Here is a 19965-nt window from a genome sequence, read left to right as displayed (position 1 = left end):
TAAAACTGGTCAGGTCTTCTAGGAGCAGAGGGTTGGGATTCAGGATTTTTAGAAGCTGCAGAAAAGGCATTTAAAAAAGCTGGCAGGACTGGGGGAATAGCAGAAGGTGCAGGTGTGTCCGTTTGTAGGAGTTCATTATATCTCTTTTGGTCATTTTTGTGGAATCCCATTTAAAGAATTCTCTCATCTGAGAGACTGTTTTTCCAAAGTTCAGGTCCTCCCCAGGGGAGTCTCCCTCAGCAGAGTCCTCCTCAGGGGATGCATAACCTAGGAGAGAAGGCATTTGAAAAGCAATAAGACAAACAGTCCTAAGAAGAGGAATCTGAAGACTCTTTGGCCTCCAATGTGGGAGGTTCAGTAGGCTGGGGCCTAGGGCTAATAGCAGGAGAAACCATGGGAGAATCAGCCAAGAAAGGCCTAAGGGCCATAAAGGTATTAAATAAGCCTTGATAAAAGGCTTGCCAGTCAGGCAAGCTCTTAGTAGTTGAAGAGACATCTTTAGTTTTTTGTTTTTTCTTCAAGGAAGAGACAGGCCTAGTAGGGCCTAGTCTCAGGAGCTAAATAAGTGGAGGAAGGACCAGTCTGGAGGTCTGCGAGCCAATTTTCCCCGTCTTCGTCTGCATACCCTCCACAGACATGCCTTCCAAACTTGGGTGTGCAGCCTCCGAAATGGTATTCGCTATACCTGAGTCGGCTGGTTCCATACGCTCCTCCAGGCATACCTTTGCCACAGGGGGAACGTCGGGTAGAAGAGGTGCAGCGGTAGTTTCAGGCCTTGAAACTTTGGCCTTCCTTTATGGTGGCTAAGTGGTATGACCAGATGAACCTTCCATTCCAAGAGCCAGACATTTAATTCTTTGCTTTTCCAGGTAAATGTAAAGGGAGTGCAGATGGCTGTGAAGGGCCTTCGGAACGAAGGCTTGACAAATGGCGCAGGCCTTATGGTTGTGGTTGGGCCCTAGGCAAAATAGACACAAGTTGAGGGTGTCCTTATGAGGGATCTGACACCTACACTTTCCTTTTCTGGATGACATGAACTCAGGCAGGCATGCAGTGACCAAGAAAATAATAAGAATAAAGGTCCCAATGGGGTACTTAACTTAAATTGTAGGATCTGATGGCAGAGATGGCAGGAAAAGCTGATGTTGGACTGGTGGCAGAGGAGTTCTGAGGAAGATATGTGCAGACGTCACTTTTATGGCACACATTCCCTACGGCCAGTGTCAGATATCCCATGTACCTTGCAGTGACTAAAGCTTTTGTAAATTGGCCAGATGTTCAGGTCGCTAGGCGGAGGCTAACCCAAAGGTTAAGAACACTGCAACATGAGAATAGAAGGACATATGGATGCTACACCTGCTGACTTGTTTGTGAAATGCTAAGGGATTAACCTGTTAAAAACTACCCTCTTACCATCCAGAAACAAATAGTACAGTGAATAGATTTAACTGAACAGTAAAGACAAAGCTGAGAGCATTTGTAGACCAGTTTAAGTGGGAGTGGATACCTGCCTCTGTCTCTTCTCTGTATGCAGAGATGTTCCCCAACAGTCCATACATTTCTCATAATTTAAGCTACTTAATGGTCACAGGATGAGATGGACTCCAGACTTAATTTTTGATAAGTGGGTGACTGAATATAATTGCTACAAGGAGTCTGCTGTGGAGCAGTTCTGAACTTCAGGAGTAATCTTAGGAAGCTTATTGGGTTAGCACATAAATAACAAAAGCAAAATTTATGGCTTGATTGGACAGTTCTCTAGAATATTAGGTGAGACAAAATGTAATAATGCCTTTTCCTGCTTGGTAAAATAAGCTGCAGGTAGCACAGAAGGGCCATTTAACTGAAAAGGTATGTGATGCTACTTATATGGTGTAATTGCAACCATGAGGTAGAAACACCATGAAACAGAGAGACATTAGTACTAGGTAGGGTTAAAACCAATGCCTCAGTGAATGAGGTAACGGACCTCAAAAAACATGTGGCTCTAGCTCCTCTGCATCTTAGTAAAGAAATGTTTTTTTTTGTGTTTTTCGGCTTTTCCCGGTTAGGAGTCGCCACAGCGGAACTTCTGTCCGCTAATGATTGGTAGTTGATTTTTACATGCTGAGTTACCAGCCCTGAGGCACAACCTTCAACGAAGGTACTCCCATTCATGCATGTCTCCGCGCAGAAGACGCTCTAGCTGTGAATCGAAATGGACAGCGTCTTACTGTGAGGCGACAACGCTACTGCAGCACCACCACCGTGGTATTAGTAAAGAAATGTTGCGGAGGACAACATTTTACATTCACAAAAGTAAATCTTGCCTTGCTCTTTTTTTGTTTAAGGTGCTGGTCAATTTCTTTAATTTAATGAAAAGCACAAAGAGAAGGGGGGATCCAAAATGTCATATTGATGTCCTTGATAAAGCCTATGAGGCACAGCCAAGTGTGCTGGTCTGCAGAGTGGGAACATGCTGTTTTAGCAGAATCAGCCACATTACAGACGACTTGAATCAGAAAGTTGCTCATGTCTGTGGAAGTAGTGGCCTAGGCCTTTAACTTACTTCTTATTGGTCTATCAAATGGCTCTAATAGCACATGTTACATTTCATTCAAATCTCCCTGAAAATATATTACTAACTCAGGGCCTTGAAGGCTAGGGTGTTGGCTGACACAAACACATACTTCCCACATCTGTCCACTGTGCTGAACTCCTTTTGTGGGGGATGGACAGCCAATCTATAAGGAGTGGGATCTTTGGACAGTGTTGTTGCATAGAATACAATACCCTGTTTGGGAGTCTTTACCCAAACTGAACACTCCTCATGGGGTTCTGAAGACCCTGTCCATCTTTTCTGGTATGGCAATTATGTCTGTATCCATGTCACCCCATGCAATGTTGACAGTATCTTTTAGAATGTCTACCAAGGGTAGTACTTCAGGGGAAGTCTGAGGAATAAAACATGAGCCCTGATGTAACCTCCTCTGGGTAGATAGGATACAGTTAGAAAAATGCTACTTCTGTTGCATTACTGTAAGTACTTCTCAAATATGGGATATTCTAGGGGATGAGGATGAGAGATGACCACTTCCTCCTTAGTGAGGACCTCTGTGGAGTGGAATCCAAAGATGATTCAATGTTTGTTTTTTAATAGAACCAACATGGACTTTTTGGAGGAGGACTGAAACTGGAAGATAACATTTTATTGACAGGGAAGGGAAGCAAGGTCCTGTGAGAAATCTTTGGTGGTTGCGTTAGGGCAGGTAAGCACTGAGCCTGCCACTGAGGGGATTTCAGAAGTTTAACATTTTTACTTGAGCCAACAACTCCATACAGGACAGTGTGAGGCTGAAGAACAGATGCCAGGTCAAGCAGAAGTTGTGCCAAAGCTACCAGTGTTGTGCCATAGCAGGGGGCCCAACAGCCCGGCATTGGAAATCTAAACATTAGTCTTGATGGCAGCATATGCAATATCTAGGGAAGGGATGTTAAGAAAACTGTGATTGAAAATGATGATGCAGGTATAGACTCTGATGCGCCTGCATGGTCAACTCCCAAAAATACAATGTAAGAAAGGCAGGCACCAAAGAACATAATGTCAGATGTACTCCCAAAAATACAATGTAAGAAAGGCAGGCACCAAAGAACATAATGTCAGATGTATTGACATCAGTAGTTGTAGGATCACAGCTCGCTGAGCTGGAAATATGGTTACCGATAAAGCCCATGTCACTGGCAACATCAGAACTGAAGACAGCACAACTCAAGCAACTGAAATCCCTTTAGCGTTCCAGGTCTAAGGGAAGAGAGAAGGAAACATGACTGCCCACTCAGAATTCAAAGGATCATTCTAACTAACCAGTTTATCACAGTCTAAACCATGCAAAATCGGACAGTGGAAGGATGTGGCTGTGTCTGGCCTGGAACAAACAGCAAATTAATTACCTGGACTGGCAGACTCAAGCAAAATTACTGCAGGAATATCAACCAATCCTTTTGTAAATGGGGAGAAATATTTAACTACAAATTTTGGGTGAGAAGGCTCTTAAGATGGTTAATCTAAATATTTAAATTAAAGGCAGAGCAGAAAAGGGGTGGGGACTTTTAGACAGGATGATTTAAGATTCTTTTTCTTATGAAGAGTAAACGCTGTAGAAACACAGACTTTGGAGAATTCCAAAGGCATTTTAATGTTGTGAGGAGGAATATATTAATTAGAGGAGATAAAAAACGTTTTAGAGAAAGGCTGATCAGAGTAAGTATAACAACAGTAAATGTATAACTAATGTTACAGTTTGCACTGATTAACTCTGTCGAATGGCAGTCTTCAAAATTGCCCGTGTGTGTGCATGCACACGCACATATGTGTGTGTGTGTGTGTGTGTGTGTGTGTGTGTGTGTGTGGGAGCGCTAGTCTGTGTGATTGCCTTTAAGAAATTTAACACTGGTTACAGTGTAGCTGCAGTATAACACAGCTTCATTGTTGTTACTTGAATTGACTAAACTTATTTTGCTTCTATTAGTGTGCTGGAAGATCATTCTACTTTGATGGGATAGCATGAATTAGTGACTACATTTAACAAATTTAGAAAAAAGTGCTGAGTAAATAAAAAAAAATCATCAAATTCAGAAAAAAGTGCTGCATAAATTCAATATGAACCCTTCAATAAAGTGAAAACTACAAGATGGGGTATATACTCCATGATGGCAAGTATTCCATGCAGGACAAAGGCCGCCATTTATTAATTTAGTAAAAAGGACTAGTATAAAAACTATTAGTGTCTGAAAACCATCCCAGGTACTTAGCAGCAGCCCTCTGTTTTTGTTCAAGAAGTGTTATAAGTAAATCTTGTTATGTGATTACATGTCTGATTAGGATGCAATTTAATAAAAGTCACGTTACCATCAAGAAAAGATTGAGCTTTAAACAAGCCTGCGCAATTTTTGACACAAACAAAGGAATGAGGTACTTTCTGACTCAGGACTATTCACCAAAGCTTCTGATGTGCAGTTTTAACTGCTGTGCTAAAATAACCTTGGAAAAAGAAATACTGAATAGTCATTTTGAGACATCAAGTCTCTATCCTGAAACAATGCACTAGCCCTAAACACATTTTGTAAGAAAGAGAAGAACATTCAGGTCCAAGGATTCTTGCCAAACAGCACCTTTGTTTTCTGGCACTGACTCTAGCTGTCTTTCTTGAAGTGATTCTGACATCCTGTTTTGCCACTATTACAGACTATTTCAAAGTACCACCATTCTTGGGAATGCATTAAATACTTGAATGAATTGCATACTAGATGAATGTCATTTAGCATATATAATCTATCAGATTACTTACATAACTTGAAAACAGCAACAGGGCCATAATGGAGCCTTGGCAAATACCAAGTGGTGTTTAGAGTATTCAGTTTGCAAAAATACTCTTTCAATTTAGTATGATGCATACCTAGAGAACGAAACCAGGGATAAACTTCCACAAACTACAGCTGTGTTTAAGCCTATTTACCACACAGTAGACTTTGAGGAGTTGCTGTAACAGTAAATCATAACACATAGGCCAGAACTGACTGGTGTTAATTTCTGGCCAGAAACTGCAAAAGCAGTGGTTTCCTCCTTCCCCGTTGGTACAAGGTAGTGGTAGGCACATTGTTTCCTTCTTTATTTAGCACTGTTGCACATTCTCTTTGGTTCTTTGAGACAGAATTTCCATATAGCGATGTAATATAATTAAACATCCTTTACCTGCAACCAAATAAACATACGCTGCTTTTTTACATAGTGTGAAAGGACCATGCGCCATTTATCTAAAAAGAAAGGAGTTATGCTTAAACAACATAGAAATATTTACAGACAGTATAGCAGTCTTTTTCACCTGTAGTCTAAAGCTCCCAAATTCACATGCAAAAAACTAATTAACTACGGTAAGCATGGTGTCCAAACTGACGTGCATGAAAAAAGAAGCTTTAGTATGCATATGAAAAGATGTAACAAATCTTCTTTAGAGGGATAACACTGAGTTGCTATAACAGAATAATTATAACAGATCCAGATTTGAAACAGCAAACCTCTGTTAATGTACATGAAGTTAACAAAATAAAGAACAAAATCAGAACCTTGTGTTGGGAAAAAATAATTTGATTAGCAGTTATTTTCTATAATGAACAGTAACTGTTCAAAAGAAGGAATCATGTTATTTTTATATACCAAAATAAATATGCACTTTTCTCCCAGTTTCTGAAAATTTCATACAAGGTAGGCACCCTAAGCATTTCTTCAGCCATCATGATGCGTCTCCCAGCTATATTCTTAATGGTACAGTATCTTCTTTACACTCTAAATTTTGCACCTGAAACCTCCATGCGATACAAGAAAAAAAAAAAAATGAGGACGACCAATTACAGCTTCAGTTTTGTTCTGAGTTCTCAAAATGCATTCCAAGACAGTCACCTCTCCAGCTTGACTTGGAGGTGAATATACTGGAATACATTTCTCAAATACACAAACTGATTATGATCAGTGGGCCAATCATAACCCTCTGCGATAGTCTATATAATTACAGAAAGTAAATGATAAAGTAAACATGGCTTGTTTTGTAGCTTAAACAGGATAATACTTTCTTCCAGTGCACCTTTTAAGTTATAAAAACCTGCAAAGGTACTTGTTCTATGACAAACACACAGTAACTAGAGAATAACATATTATTTTATCTTGGTCTGTGAAACAACTTGAACAAACATATTTCTATGAAACAACAGTACCCCTCAACAACCTTTGTATGAATAAAAGGTGTGTGTTATGCATGTGTGTGTTAGTGTCACACATAAATTAGTACATAGTAACAATACTTAAGCACATCCATTTATAAATTACAAGATGTTAAAAAGTAAAATCTCCATGTTTTCTATCCATAAATAACAAGGTCAGTAGGCAATATATTCATTTAGAGCTGCTGTTAGCCAAAACAAATATAATTAAGTGCATAGTCTACAATATTTATTTATTTTGTTTGTTTGTATGTCTCTCTTTGTTGACCAGGATAGTTCAACTGGGCATTGTTCATTTTCAGTGGAAGCCCAGGAAGAAAAGCTCCATCACAGGTACATACAAACTTGAAATTACATCACATCATCACAAGTATTTACACGTTTGACATTTCATTACATATTTGAAGTACAAATATTATTAAATTTACAACATACATTTAAAGTTTAGGACAGATGCAGTCATAATAAGAGAAATGAGAAACTACTGTTCATAGTGACAGAATGGTTGCAGTGTAAGTGTTTTGAAATATGTTGAATAAAGTACATTATCAGCGTATAAATACACTTGTTTCAGTGGAAAAAGACAGTGTAGATGTAGTTTAGCCAAAAAACTTTAGCAGTGTGTTGTGCATTTTGAGATTAATGTAGATTGAAATTAGCATGTGTTAATCTTGAAGAGGTAGATACATGGTGAGGTACAGGAAAATTTGAGGTTTGTGGAAGAGAAGAATATGTCTAAAATTCTAGGTGGAAAATCACAATAGAGTAGGTCACTGGAGAGCTGAAAGGCTTAGAAGAAAAAGGAATATATTTAGGTAGACCAGTATGAACGAAAGAAATGGCTCCTTCCTTTGAGCATTCAGACGGCAGAATTTCAAAGGCCTTTCTATAACCATGCCAAGTAGCACCATTGTAATTTATACCTCCAAAACAAGTTGACACTAGAATATTTTAGAATAAGGTTTTCAAAACTCCATTTATTATGCAATGCTAAGTGCTTTGATTTTATATGTGTCTGTCTTTAGTGAGCTTTCTGGGGTTTTACACAACAATAGTTTTAACAGCTCTTCTCTCACATTTTGATTCCCAAAGAGTTTTGTTCTCTCTGTTCAGTTCCCTCAATCATTTCTCTAGATGACCAAACTGTAGGTTAAACATTATTCTGTCTTAATGACTACTGTCTTTTGTAAGAATGCCTTTCCTGAAGTCTAATTTTACGCACATGCTATACTTGTTAAAAGTCTGAATTGATAATAATTAAAAGAAAAATGAAAACAGCTTCTATCTTCATTCTTGCTCTTCTCAAGAAACAACCACTGCTAGAGTACCTTGATAGAGCAAGGTTGTGCTGTTGTGGGCTACAATCTGAGAATGTGTTTAACCACAACTCTAAAGAAACAACTATAAGTTTTTTTTTCATTTATTTTCCCACTCCATTACTTTCTGTCAATGATCTCTGCCCATGTCCCAGATTAGCCCATTGTACTTCTTTGTATAGCCCCTTCTAATATACCAGGAGACCAGAGGGTCCAGGCAGATTGCACTGTGACCCTGTGTGTGGTCTCTCTATCTCTGCAGGGACAGAATGGCTGCAGGGTCCACTGGCCTCTAAAATTTGCTGTTTCCTTCTTAAGAGACAGAGAGAGATGAAAGCCAGCAGGTAGATATTATATACATGGTAAGGGAGGAGATTTATAATATGGAGAAGGGAAACCCTAGCTGGGTGGAGCAAGCATAATGATGTAGGCATCATTGGCCATGACATCAACATGCTCATTTCCTACCTCATCATCGCAGTAGCCTGCCTACAACTAGGTTTCCTACCTCATCGTCGCAGTAGCCTGCCTACAACTAGGGAGGCACATGTAGTCTCTAACAAAGCACATCCTGATTGGACACAAATCTCTAGTCTTTCCCCCTGAATAGGTGAGCTGACATAAGTAATTCATTCCCATCCATCCTCACCATGGTTCTTCCACTGGCCATGACTCTATGCAAATTCACATCACCTGGGTCATAGTCAGTGCTCCATTAAAGTTTTCATTTCACACCATTCATTCTTTTGGCTGTAAATTCTATAATTTTTAACTTCAAGCCATAACATTCCAAAGGTAAAAGTGTTCTACAAAAGTGGGAACTAATGTTTTACGAACTGTATTAGAGAAGTGCAATATGAGTGCTATTCAAATCTCTACAAAAATCAAGTTAAATGCAATTGTCTGATGTACTGTTCGTATGAAAATTACTCCCCAGCATAAAAAAAGCAGTGCCCTGTACATTTTGTCTTGGTCAAACATATGCTGAAAATCAGTCTGAAAAAAGATCAAAAACATTGTTTCCAATTTATGTACTATAGACTAAATCAATGCATGTGTACTTACAGACATAGATCAAATACTAAATTGCTTGTCATGAAGGTAGTCCACTCTTCACTAAGCATCGTCTAACAAATCAGAGGTTGTAGCAAACTACCATAACTACCAGTTACATCTACCATTCCAGTCTTATGCACCTTTTATGGTTCCATGCAGTATGGGGCTTGTGGGGACATAACAGATTAGCTCAGCACACTAGGAGTAGTTCAGGAGAAATTGCCTACCTGGACAGGTTTTTCATATTGTGACTTTACATCTTCTGGCGATGACAAAATTTTTTTTTTAAGTTCTTTCAATGATTTTAAATTGGCATTTGCTTCAGACTGAATTGTGTCAAAATTATACCTGGAATGTTAAAATACATCTTAGTATGAATAAAGAAAAAAATACTTTACACAGACAGTAAACTACTAAAATGAAATAGATTAGTGAATGTTTAAAATGTGACTGGATTATTCTAGATAATTACTTAAATTCCTGGCTGAGGAATAACCAAACATATTGATGCATGGGAAACAAGCAGGCAGAATCTATGCAATAAGAAACAATGGCAAATAAGACTTGTTTGTGCTTCTAATGGTGGAAAAGTCAGATGTGAATGAAAATTCAGATGTAAATAAATTTGGCCACCTTTACTGGTTAAAAAAAATTTACAATTTTGTTTGTAAGCCAAACACATCAACTGGTTCATAAGTAAATGTCTCACACATTTTTATACTGTTTTCATAACTGCTTCCTCCAAATACTTGCTGCTAAATGCAGCTCATCAAAACAAAAACAGACCACATCTACTAGAAAATATTGCATATTTCTGGCTTACATCCAAATTCAATGCATTGTAAAAAGAACTTCAGTATAAATGCACCATTTAACAGTTACTCTTCAACGCAAAGAAAACACAAATGATATTACTTGTCTACTCAGTAATGACCATAACTTACTCCCAACCAGTCTTTTACCATTTTCACACACAATGACTAACAGTCTTAAATGCTTGAGCATAAAAGTTTATTGACCATTCCTTATTTATTACCATTTAACCATCTAAAATCAGTTTAACCATCTAAAATCAGTTCTACAACTCAAAACGTGAACTAACATCCCCAGCAATATCAGATAATCTATCCTATCACAAACTTTTTGAAAACTTACTGAAACATGTGTACCTTAAGGAATAAAACAAAACAGTTCAAGTTATATCATAGGCTATCAGAACGAGACAGGTGCGCTGTGAGGCATGAGGCGAGACAGGTGCACTCTGAGGCATGAGGCGAAGAGAAGTGCCTTACACCCCTGAAAAGTACCCATGTACAACACAGCATGGATGGCCTTATTTCTGTTAGAGGGTCTGCATATGTAAAAATATGATGGAAAAGAAGTAATCATGTAAATGTAATAGTTAATTGGCTACTGAATAGCACATACATAAAGATTGCTTTAAGTAGCAAATAGACAATGTGCCACATAAAATCAGAGTAAAGCTTTAATATGTTTGGCGAAGAACAGATTAACAAAATAACTTTTTTGTGTTGATTTGGGTTTTTTGTTGAGCATAGCATCTGCAACATCAGGCAGAGGAGGATTGTTGCTAATTATTTCCTCCTGAAGTCCTGCTGCTGTCATTATCATCTGCTGTACTCAGTGTAACTGCCAACTCTGCTGCTAAAAAACTGGACTTATTTATTTTATTTATTTATTTACTTATTTACTACTTGGTAACTGGGTAGGTACATACATAAAATCCATTTTGATTTTAGCATTTCAGGAAACAGGCAGGACAACATTTAGGATAACAAGCAGGGGAAAGAGCTTATGGTACCTCCTCAGAAATCGACCAATTCACGCATGCAGGACGAGTGCAAGGTTCCAACATATATTAAGCACCAACAAATTGAACCAGCACTCAGGAGACAGGCTGTTAAATGATTTAATGTGGCAAATCCATCATAGAAATAACACCATTGGCAAACCGGTTTCGGCTAAAATACCATAGCCTTCTTCAGTGCAGAGAAACAAACAGATGGTACATCCTGGTATCCATTTATATATAAAAATCTTTAAAGTAATAGACACAAAAAAATCTTTAAAGTGATAGACACAAAAAAACACACGCACACACACATGTATATGCATATAACATATAAACTTATCCTCTACACTTGATGTTATGAATACAATTACATATAAAGATTTATTAGAAATAACTCTTGTTTATGACAATAAACGTATGAAATAATATTTTTAAATAAAAAGAGTATTTGAGGGGATAAACAATTGTTAACAGATCAGCATGAATTTTAGGACATTTCATTTAGCCCGGGTTTAAATAAAGCCTCTAACCTGGTTATCCAGGAAAATTCCATATTATTCAATTTTTCATGCCAACCTGCTTTATTAGCCCTATGCAAATCTATTTGATCAATAATAGTAAATTTTGAATTGAGCCGTTTTGTGTGACCTAGTGTGTTTGAATAATGCATTTGACAATTTATTATTTCTGATAGCACTCAAATGTTCACTAATACGATATTTTAGTGGTCTAGATATTTGTCCCACATAGAATGCCAGACAGGAACAAGTGGCCATATATTAAACCCAATCCGTATTACAGTTCCCAAAAATGTTGATCTGATATATCTTAGGAGTATTTTTGCTAGTAAACTCCATTGTTTTGTAAATATATTGGCATGCGTTACAATGGCCACATGGATAACATCCTCTCAGTTGGTCACCCAATATAGTGGTTTGTGTTGGTCTAGGAGGATTATACCTCTTGTAGTGTGTAAAATGACTGTTTAATGTTCTTCCCCTCTTATATGAGAAAGAGCAAGTAGCAGGTAGTATTTCCCCAAGATGTTCATGGGCTCTTAAAATATCCCAATGATTATTGACAATTTGCCTAAAAAGAGGGTATTATTACCAAATGTAGTTATGAACCTAATTTGCTGATCACTGTTATTTGCTTGATTCAATTGCTTGTAATGAAGCAATTCAGACCTAGATATATTTCTGATCTGATTTTTCGTTTGCATAATACGATTGGGATGATATCCCCTATCAATGAACCTCTGTGCCAAATAATTTTCACATACCAAATGTGCCACCTCTGATGAACATATGTGTTTAATCCACAAAAATTGTGATTTAGGAATATTGTTGATGATGTGGCGGGGATGATTACTGGTGGCATGAAGAAGAGTATTGTACTGTGGAAATTTCCTGTGAACTCTGGTTGCCAAAGTATGATCACTTTGTCTGGAAACTACCACATCCAAAAATATTATTTCTTGATATTGTATTTGTAATGTAAAATGGATACCCATTTCATTATTATTCAGATAACTAACAAACTCATCAGCCAATTCCAAATCACCCCGCCACTCCATCCAACAATCGTCTAAATACCTGCGCCAAATGTCCAGTTCTGGAATATATCTATTTCTGTTAGAGTCATAAATATATTGTTGTTCATAAAAACCCATAAATAGGTCAGCATAAATGGGAGCAAAAGAAGCTCCCATAGCCGTACCCCTGACCTGCCAATAAACCTGCCCTTCAAAATGAAAAACATCAAGTACAGGAGATAAGTTTATATGTTATATGCATATACATGTGTGTGCGCGTTATTTTGTGTCTATCACTTTAAAGATTTTTTTGTGTCTATTACTTTAAAGATTTTTATATATAAATGGATACCAGGATGTACCATCTGTTTGTTTCTCTGCACTGAAGAAGGCTATGGTATTTTAGCCGAAACTGGTTTGCCAATGGTGTTATTTCTATAATGGATTTGCCACATTAAATAATTTAACAGCCTGTCTCCTGAGTGCTGGTTCAATTTGTTGGTGCTTAATATATGTTGGAACCTTGCACTCGTCCTGCGTGCGTGAATTGGTCTGTTTCATTTACTTGTGTACACGCTGGGGGTGCTTGGAGGTGATGGCGGTCGTAGTTGTGGCTCTAAACTTATGTTGATCCTGGTTTTCATTTGTTTGGATATTGGCCGTTTTCAATTTGGATTACAGTATACTTCATGTGACATAATATTATTATTTGATCCTGTTTCAAGGTTCGTTTTTGGATCTAGGACTGTGTTCTCTTTCATCAGCAGCTGGAAAGGAGGTTTGATTGTTCGTGTTCAAACAGAATTGCAATCAATATAATTTCATTTTATAACTGGAATTTACTTTCTATAAGTGCATTATAGACATTTTGTGACTTCTGATAGATCAGGTGCAAGTACTGACTTTTTTTCGGTGGATATGTTTGTGTAAACAGGGCCTTTTGTTAGATGGCGGACGCCATCTTTTGAGACTGTTGCGTTTTGGACTTTGGACGTTTCATTTACTTGTTATTTTTTTGAACCACTGGATACACACTTAGATTTCTGGTCAAGTTTTTGATTAACTGGATGTGAATTAAACAGTTCGGAATTATTATCCGATTTTTGTTATGATGGACTCGTATAATAACAATTAATGATTTGGGCATTCTTTTTCTTTACGGATACATCAACATTGGTGCTTAATACCAACTTGAGACTACTAAATCCTAACTGTTGTATTATTATTTCATTATAAATATTGTTGTTACTATCTTTTGATGTCTATATATATTTGAAAATCATAATTGATGGGATGTCAACAATTTTTGTAGGGCTTGTGGTTGTGATTGGGAACAGAATTTGATTTTTTGATTACATATTGGACATTCTGACTTGTTGATACGACCTCACTGTATTAATCATTTTTTATTATTTTTTGGAATCATTAATGGGTGGTGCAACCTGGAAATTTTCCTGGTAAGCTGGCCTGTTTCATACGCATATACAAATATAAGGGGTATTTTGTTAAGGTGAACTATCTATTGATGTATACAAGGTAGTTCATACTTTGGGAACACTCACCTTGTGTATAAAAATGTTTGAGGCTAAGACGAATGTCGGCCATTTATTAAGAAAATAAAGTGTATAACTTGTTCTGATGAACTGTTATATTTTGATGGTATATATGTATACAATTTTTGTGGTTGAAACGAATGTTGACTGCAACCAACAGTGAGGTGTTTTACTCTAGAATGCTGGAGACAGGCAGATGGGTTGCACCTAATGATTCTATTTGATTTTTCAATATGCATTTATGCTTAATACAATGTTGGGTATAACACTAGTCAGAATTTGGTGTGGTACACCGATGTTAATGGTTTATTTAACACCCATCTGGGTTATTTGTTGACTTATCTTTTTCCAATTATAACTTCAAGCCTTATAATTGAGGAGACTAGTAAGCAATACTATAATTTGTGACTTATTAACTTGTTGTTTTATGCTTACATATAGAAAATATTTTTTTGTGTCATCATAACAAGTTAAATAACAATATTGCTTTAATATGGATCTTAAGGGCATATTGCGTGGACTATCTGTGGATAGGGACAACCTTGAAGTATTTGGACTGAATTTATCAGCAACTAATACATCTAATGAGAATCCTAAGGATGCCAAGTTACTTTGTAAAGCCGTTTTTTATACAATTAATAAGAACATGAGGGCTCTTAGATCGAATATTTGGCATTTAAGGCTATTTAAAGCATATAAAACCAAGGATATTACACCACGTGGACGTAGAATTAGGATCCAACCATTGGTTGGTATGACTGACCAACAATTGTCTCAGGAATGGGTTGAAACTCAGCATAGGGCCTCAATGCTTTTTGTAGAGACTCTCATATCATATTATGAATGGATTATAGGTTCCCCAGTTATTGAAATTAACCAAAATTGTTTAGAAGCCCAGAAATATGAGTCAGAGACTTTCTATCATACTCACATCTCAAATTTGGCCAAAGACTTGGCACAGTTAGAGGAACAATTGGTTAAAAAGAAAATCTATAAATTTAACTGTGATTTGGCCAATTATGAGAAGGGTAAACCTTTTATGGTACAAAAAACTGTCAGATTTAATGATTCCAGTTTTAGGACAAATAACAGGCGAAAACAACTCAGATCTATATTGAAGAAACATACTCCTACTAATAATGGGACATCCGAGGATGACACTTCATCTACTACCGATTATGACTGCCCTCCCCTCCAAGATTCCCCAGTAGCTAAACGGAGACAATCTGATGATTCTTTGATCCCTTTAGATCTAGCAAGCGTAGGGGTGGGAGAAAACACAGACATAAGGGGACCAAATTTGGCAACATTGTTACAAAAAATTGTGAAACAATAAACAATGTATACAATATTTCATCTTTTGAACTTTCTGAAGCTCAAATAAAACTGTTGAACAAAGGTTTGAATTTTGTACCGGCTGCGTCTGTTCCTGAATATATATTAATCAATGAGTTGAATGATTTTTGTAGGTTGATTAATTTAAAAATATTTTTTTTCAGATACAATTGACTCTCAAAGATCTACAGGTTTTAGATTCGGTCCATCTAGCTTTCAGCCACCAATGGATAAACATGTATCCATTTTTAAAGAATGTGTGGCTAAGGAGTTGCACTTTTCTTTAAGTCATCAATCTCAAAAATATAACCTTACATTGGATGAACAACAAGCATTGCATGATCTAAGATCTAATCATGATATTGTTATTACATCTGCAGATAAGGGTGGAGCTATTGTGGTGAAGGACTGGTCTATGTACCGTGCTGAGGCTCAGACAATTATCTGATGTCAAGTTTTACATTCAACTTGTGGTTGATCCAACTAAAAATTTCAAAATATATATTGATTCTATGTTAGATTCAGCAATGGAGGACAACATTATTACTAGCAGTACACGCAAACAATTGATAATATCGGATCCTCAGGTTCAATATTTATATTTGCTTCCTAAAATTCATAAGGATCCGATTAATCCTCCTGGTAGGCCCATTGTATCGGGTAATGGCTCACTGACTGAACCCCTATCTGCCTTTTTGACATTCCATCTCAAACCATTGATCCAGTTGGTTAGATCTAGACTTAAATTTACAACAGAATTTTTACAGATAGTTCAAGACACACAGTTGGAGGCTAATTGGTGGTTATGTACGTTGGATGTAACTTCTCTTTATACCAACATTCCACACAATGCGGGACTATCAGCTGTCGCATTTTGGTTGGACAAGGCCAAGTTATATAGCCCTGAATTTAACAACTTTCTTATACAACTAACTGAATGTGTCTTGACAAAAAATGTTTTTCATTTTGAAGGGCAGGTTTATTGGCAGGTCAGGGGTACGGCTATGGGAGCTTCTTTTGCTCCCATTTATGCTGACCTATTTATGGGTTTTTATGAACAACAATATATTTATGATTCTAACAGAAATAGATATATTCCAGAACTGGACATTTGGCGCAAGTATTCAAACGATTGTTGTATGGTGTGGTGGGGTGATTTGGAATTGGCTGATGAGTTTGTTAGTTATCTGAATAGTAATGAAATGGGTATCCATTTTACATTACAAATACAATATCAAGAAATAATATTTTTGGATGTGGTAGTTTCCAGACAAAGTGATCATACTTTGGCAACCAAAGTTCACAGGAAATTTCCACAGTACAATACTCTTCTTCATGCCACCAGTAATCATCCCCGCCACATCATCAACAATATTCCTAAATCACAATTTTTGCGGATTAAACGCATATGTTCATCAGAGGTGGCACATTCGGTATGTGAAAATGATTTGGCACAGAGGTTCATTGATAGGGGATATCATCCCAATCGTATTATGCAAACCAAAAATCAGATCAGAAATATATCTAGGTCTGAATTGCTTTGTTACAAGCAATTGAATCAAGCAAATAACAGTGATCAGCAAATTAGGTTCATAACTACATTTGGTAATAATACCCCACTTTTTAGACAAATTGTCAATAATCATTGGGATATTTTAAGAGCCTATGAACATCTTGGGGAAATACTACCTGCTACTTGCTCTTTCTCATATAAGAGGGGAAGAACATTAAACAGTCATTTTACACACTACAAGAGGTATAATCCTCCTAGACCAACACAAACCACTATATTGGGTGACCAACTGAGAGGATGTTATCCATGTGACCATTGTAGTGCATGCCAATATATTTACAAAACAATGGAGTTTACTAGCAAAAATACTCCTAAGATATATCAGATCAACATTTTTGGGAACTGTAATACGGATTGGGTTGTATATATGGCCACTTGTTCCTGTCTGGCATTCTATGTGGGACAAACATCTAGACCACTAAAATATCGTATTAGTGAACATTTGAGTGCTATCAGAAATAATAAATTGTCAAATGCATTATTCAAACACACTAGGTTACACAAAACAGCTCAATTCAAATTTACTATTATTGATAAAATAGATTTGCATAGGGCTAATAAAGCAGGTTGGCATTAAAATTGAATAATATGGAATTTTCCTGGATAACCAGGTTAGGGGCTTTATTTAAACCCAGGCTAAACGAAATGTCCTAAAATTCATGCTGATCTGTTAACGGTTGTTTATCCCCTCAAATACTCTTTTTATTTAAAAATATTATTTCATACGTTTATTGTCATAAACAAGAGTTATTTCTAATAAATCTTTATATGTAATTGTATTGCCAGATTTGCAACTGGCATGCTCTATAGAACACATCACTATATTAACCTACGAAACCTCGGTTGGATAGAATTACCAAACCTTCTCCAGCAGAACCAACTCATAGAAGCATTTAAAATTCTCAAGCAACCTGACAACACTCCTGCACTGAAAAATGTAATAATACCTTATACCAATCTCAACAGTCTACGCTCATCAAACAGGCTACTTGTACAAACAGTCAAATCCTGTAACTCAGAGGGTGATAAACTGTTTGCCAACGCCATTGGAAAAATATGGAACTCCCTTCCTTTCAACCTCACTCTTACTACCTCCCTGACCCAATTCAAAAAGGGTCTAAAATACCATTTTAAGTCACATTGGCTTTGCCAATGCTCAAACCCAGATTAATCTCCTCTTCAGTAAGGCAAGTTCATTTTTTTTCTACAGGACTATCCAAATATAAAAACTTTAGACCTTTTTCTCAATTGACCTGACCCCATATTTCCTTGTGAATTTTTCTGTTCATATATGGAAGCCCTTAAATCTTTGCTAAAAGGACAACCCAGGATAGAAAATGTTATGTTGTAGTCTGTGTTTGTTATTCCTAAGACATTTTTTTATAATACATATATTTCATGTCTTTTCCACTTTTGTATTAATTACTAAATGAAACAATATGTATCTATGTAACATGTATGTAACTTACTGTCAATGTGGAGCTTTGGACATGTATCCAGTCGGACAATCCCGGTCAACAAATGTAAAATAAATAAATTAATTAATTAAATAAAATATTCATAACATCAAGTATAGGGGATAAGTTTATATGTTATATGCATATACATGTGTGTGTGTTTTTTGTGTCCATCACTTTAAAGATTTTTTTGTGTCTATTACTTTAAAGATTTTTATATATAAATGGATACCAGGATGTACCATCTGTTTGTTTCTCTGCACTGAAGAAGGCTATGGTATTTTAGCCGAAACTGGTTTGCCAATGGTGTTATTTCTATGATGGATTTGCCACATTAAATAATTTAACAGCCTGTCGCCTGAGTGCTGGTTCAATTTGTTGGTACCTCCTCAGAAATGTCATTACTTTCACTGGTTACTCCTTGGCCTTCCTCAAATTCCAATGGCTCACATATTGGCATTCACTTACTACAAGGTATACCACCCCCCCAACTTGCAGAAGACTTACATGAGACACTGAGTAGGTCACACGCGTACTGAAAGAATAAATTAGTGACTTATTGAAATTGGTAATAGAGAAACAAACATATTTTGATCTTTGACACCCCACTTTTCAGTAAAAATTTAAGGGGGAAGCATCTCATTAACATGTTACTTATACTGTTTACAGTTTTGTGTTTTTGCTAAGCACTTCCAGCAGTTACTTGATGTAAAATTGAAGGGGGAGGCAGCACAGAATGTTGTTTGTAATTCACTGCAAGTAAAGCACTGGCAGAAATGTTTAACTCTACTCACTAGGCCTTTAACATCATCGCTAATTATGTTAGTAAGTGGGGCACTATGCCCCTCTTAACCCTTACTTCACCACCCTTTCTACAATTGGACAGGAGTGGGGTTTGGTAGGCGCCATCTGTCCTTACTAACAGAATAAACAGTACAAAAAGAACACAACAGAGTTTTCTAACACTAACTGAGCATTCAAGCAGCCTTTAATGCGAGTTCCTCAGAACAGGCCAACACAAAGTGAAATTCTCGGAAGAAAGTTAGAGGGTAGCTATAGTAAAACATTGCCCCTTGTCAATCTAATATTACTTCATCTTTAACTTATGGTGAATTAGGAACAGAAGCAGAATCATTGGTACCTTGTCTCTCATTCGCGTTTAGATGTACAACAACTGCATGTCACAGTGGGTTGCGTCCTAAACAGGATGACAGGTTTGTCCTCTGGCAGTACTTCTGATAGCATAATGCTTCTGATAATGCTATTGGAAATACTTAGCGCATAAGTAGTACTCTGACCACATTTTGATGGAGTGGTTCCAGCCAAGAATGTGCTTTCACTGTTCTTCAGTCATTTTTTTTTATCATTTTTCTCAACATAGTCAAAATGTTTCCCATAAGGAATAAATTTATAAACAAACAAACAAAAGTAAAACTCGGGGTTAACTATTGCACAATGTTCAGCCCAGCTCAGAGAAAGTCTTTCAGTGTGCTTTACCTACCACAAGCACACATGCTGACCAATTAGTTGCCATTGTTTAGGGTCCATTACCCATACCAAGAAATGAAGTAAATT

At 36.9% G+C, this 19965-nt stretch overlaps 1 protein-coding gene across 6 annotated transcripts in view; it reads right to left on the bottom strand.

Moving 5' to 3' along the window:
- The window catches only part of INF2 (inverted formin 2), a 735156-nt gene that overhangs the window by 160596 nt on the left and 554595 nt on the right, over positions 1-19965 (bottom strand). For all 6 annotated transcript variants that reach the window (XM_044074343.1, XM_044074344.1, XM_044074342.1 and 3 more), the window contains one exon: positions 9353-9473. In XM_044074343.1, coding sequence (XP_043930278.1) covers positions 9353-9473 — 121 coding nt within the window. The remainder of the gene's footprint in view (positions 1-9352; positions 9474-19965) is intronic.

This window comes from Protopterus annectens, chromosome 6.part0, assembly GCF_019279795.1.
Source record: "Protopterus annectens isolate FY-2018-M chromosome 6.part0, PAN1.0, whole genome shotgun sequence".
Lineage (NCBI taxonomy): Eukaryota > Metazoa > Chordata > Ceratodontiformes > Protopteridae > Protopterus > Protopterus annectens.
The sequence above is the reverse complement of the archived record's forward strand: the minus strand, read 5'-3'. Positions and strand labels throughout refer to the sequence as shown.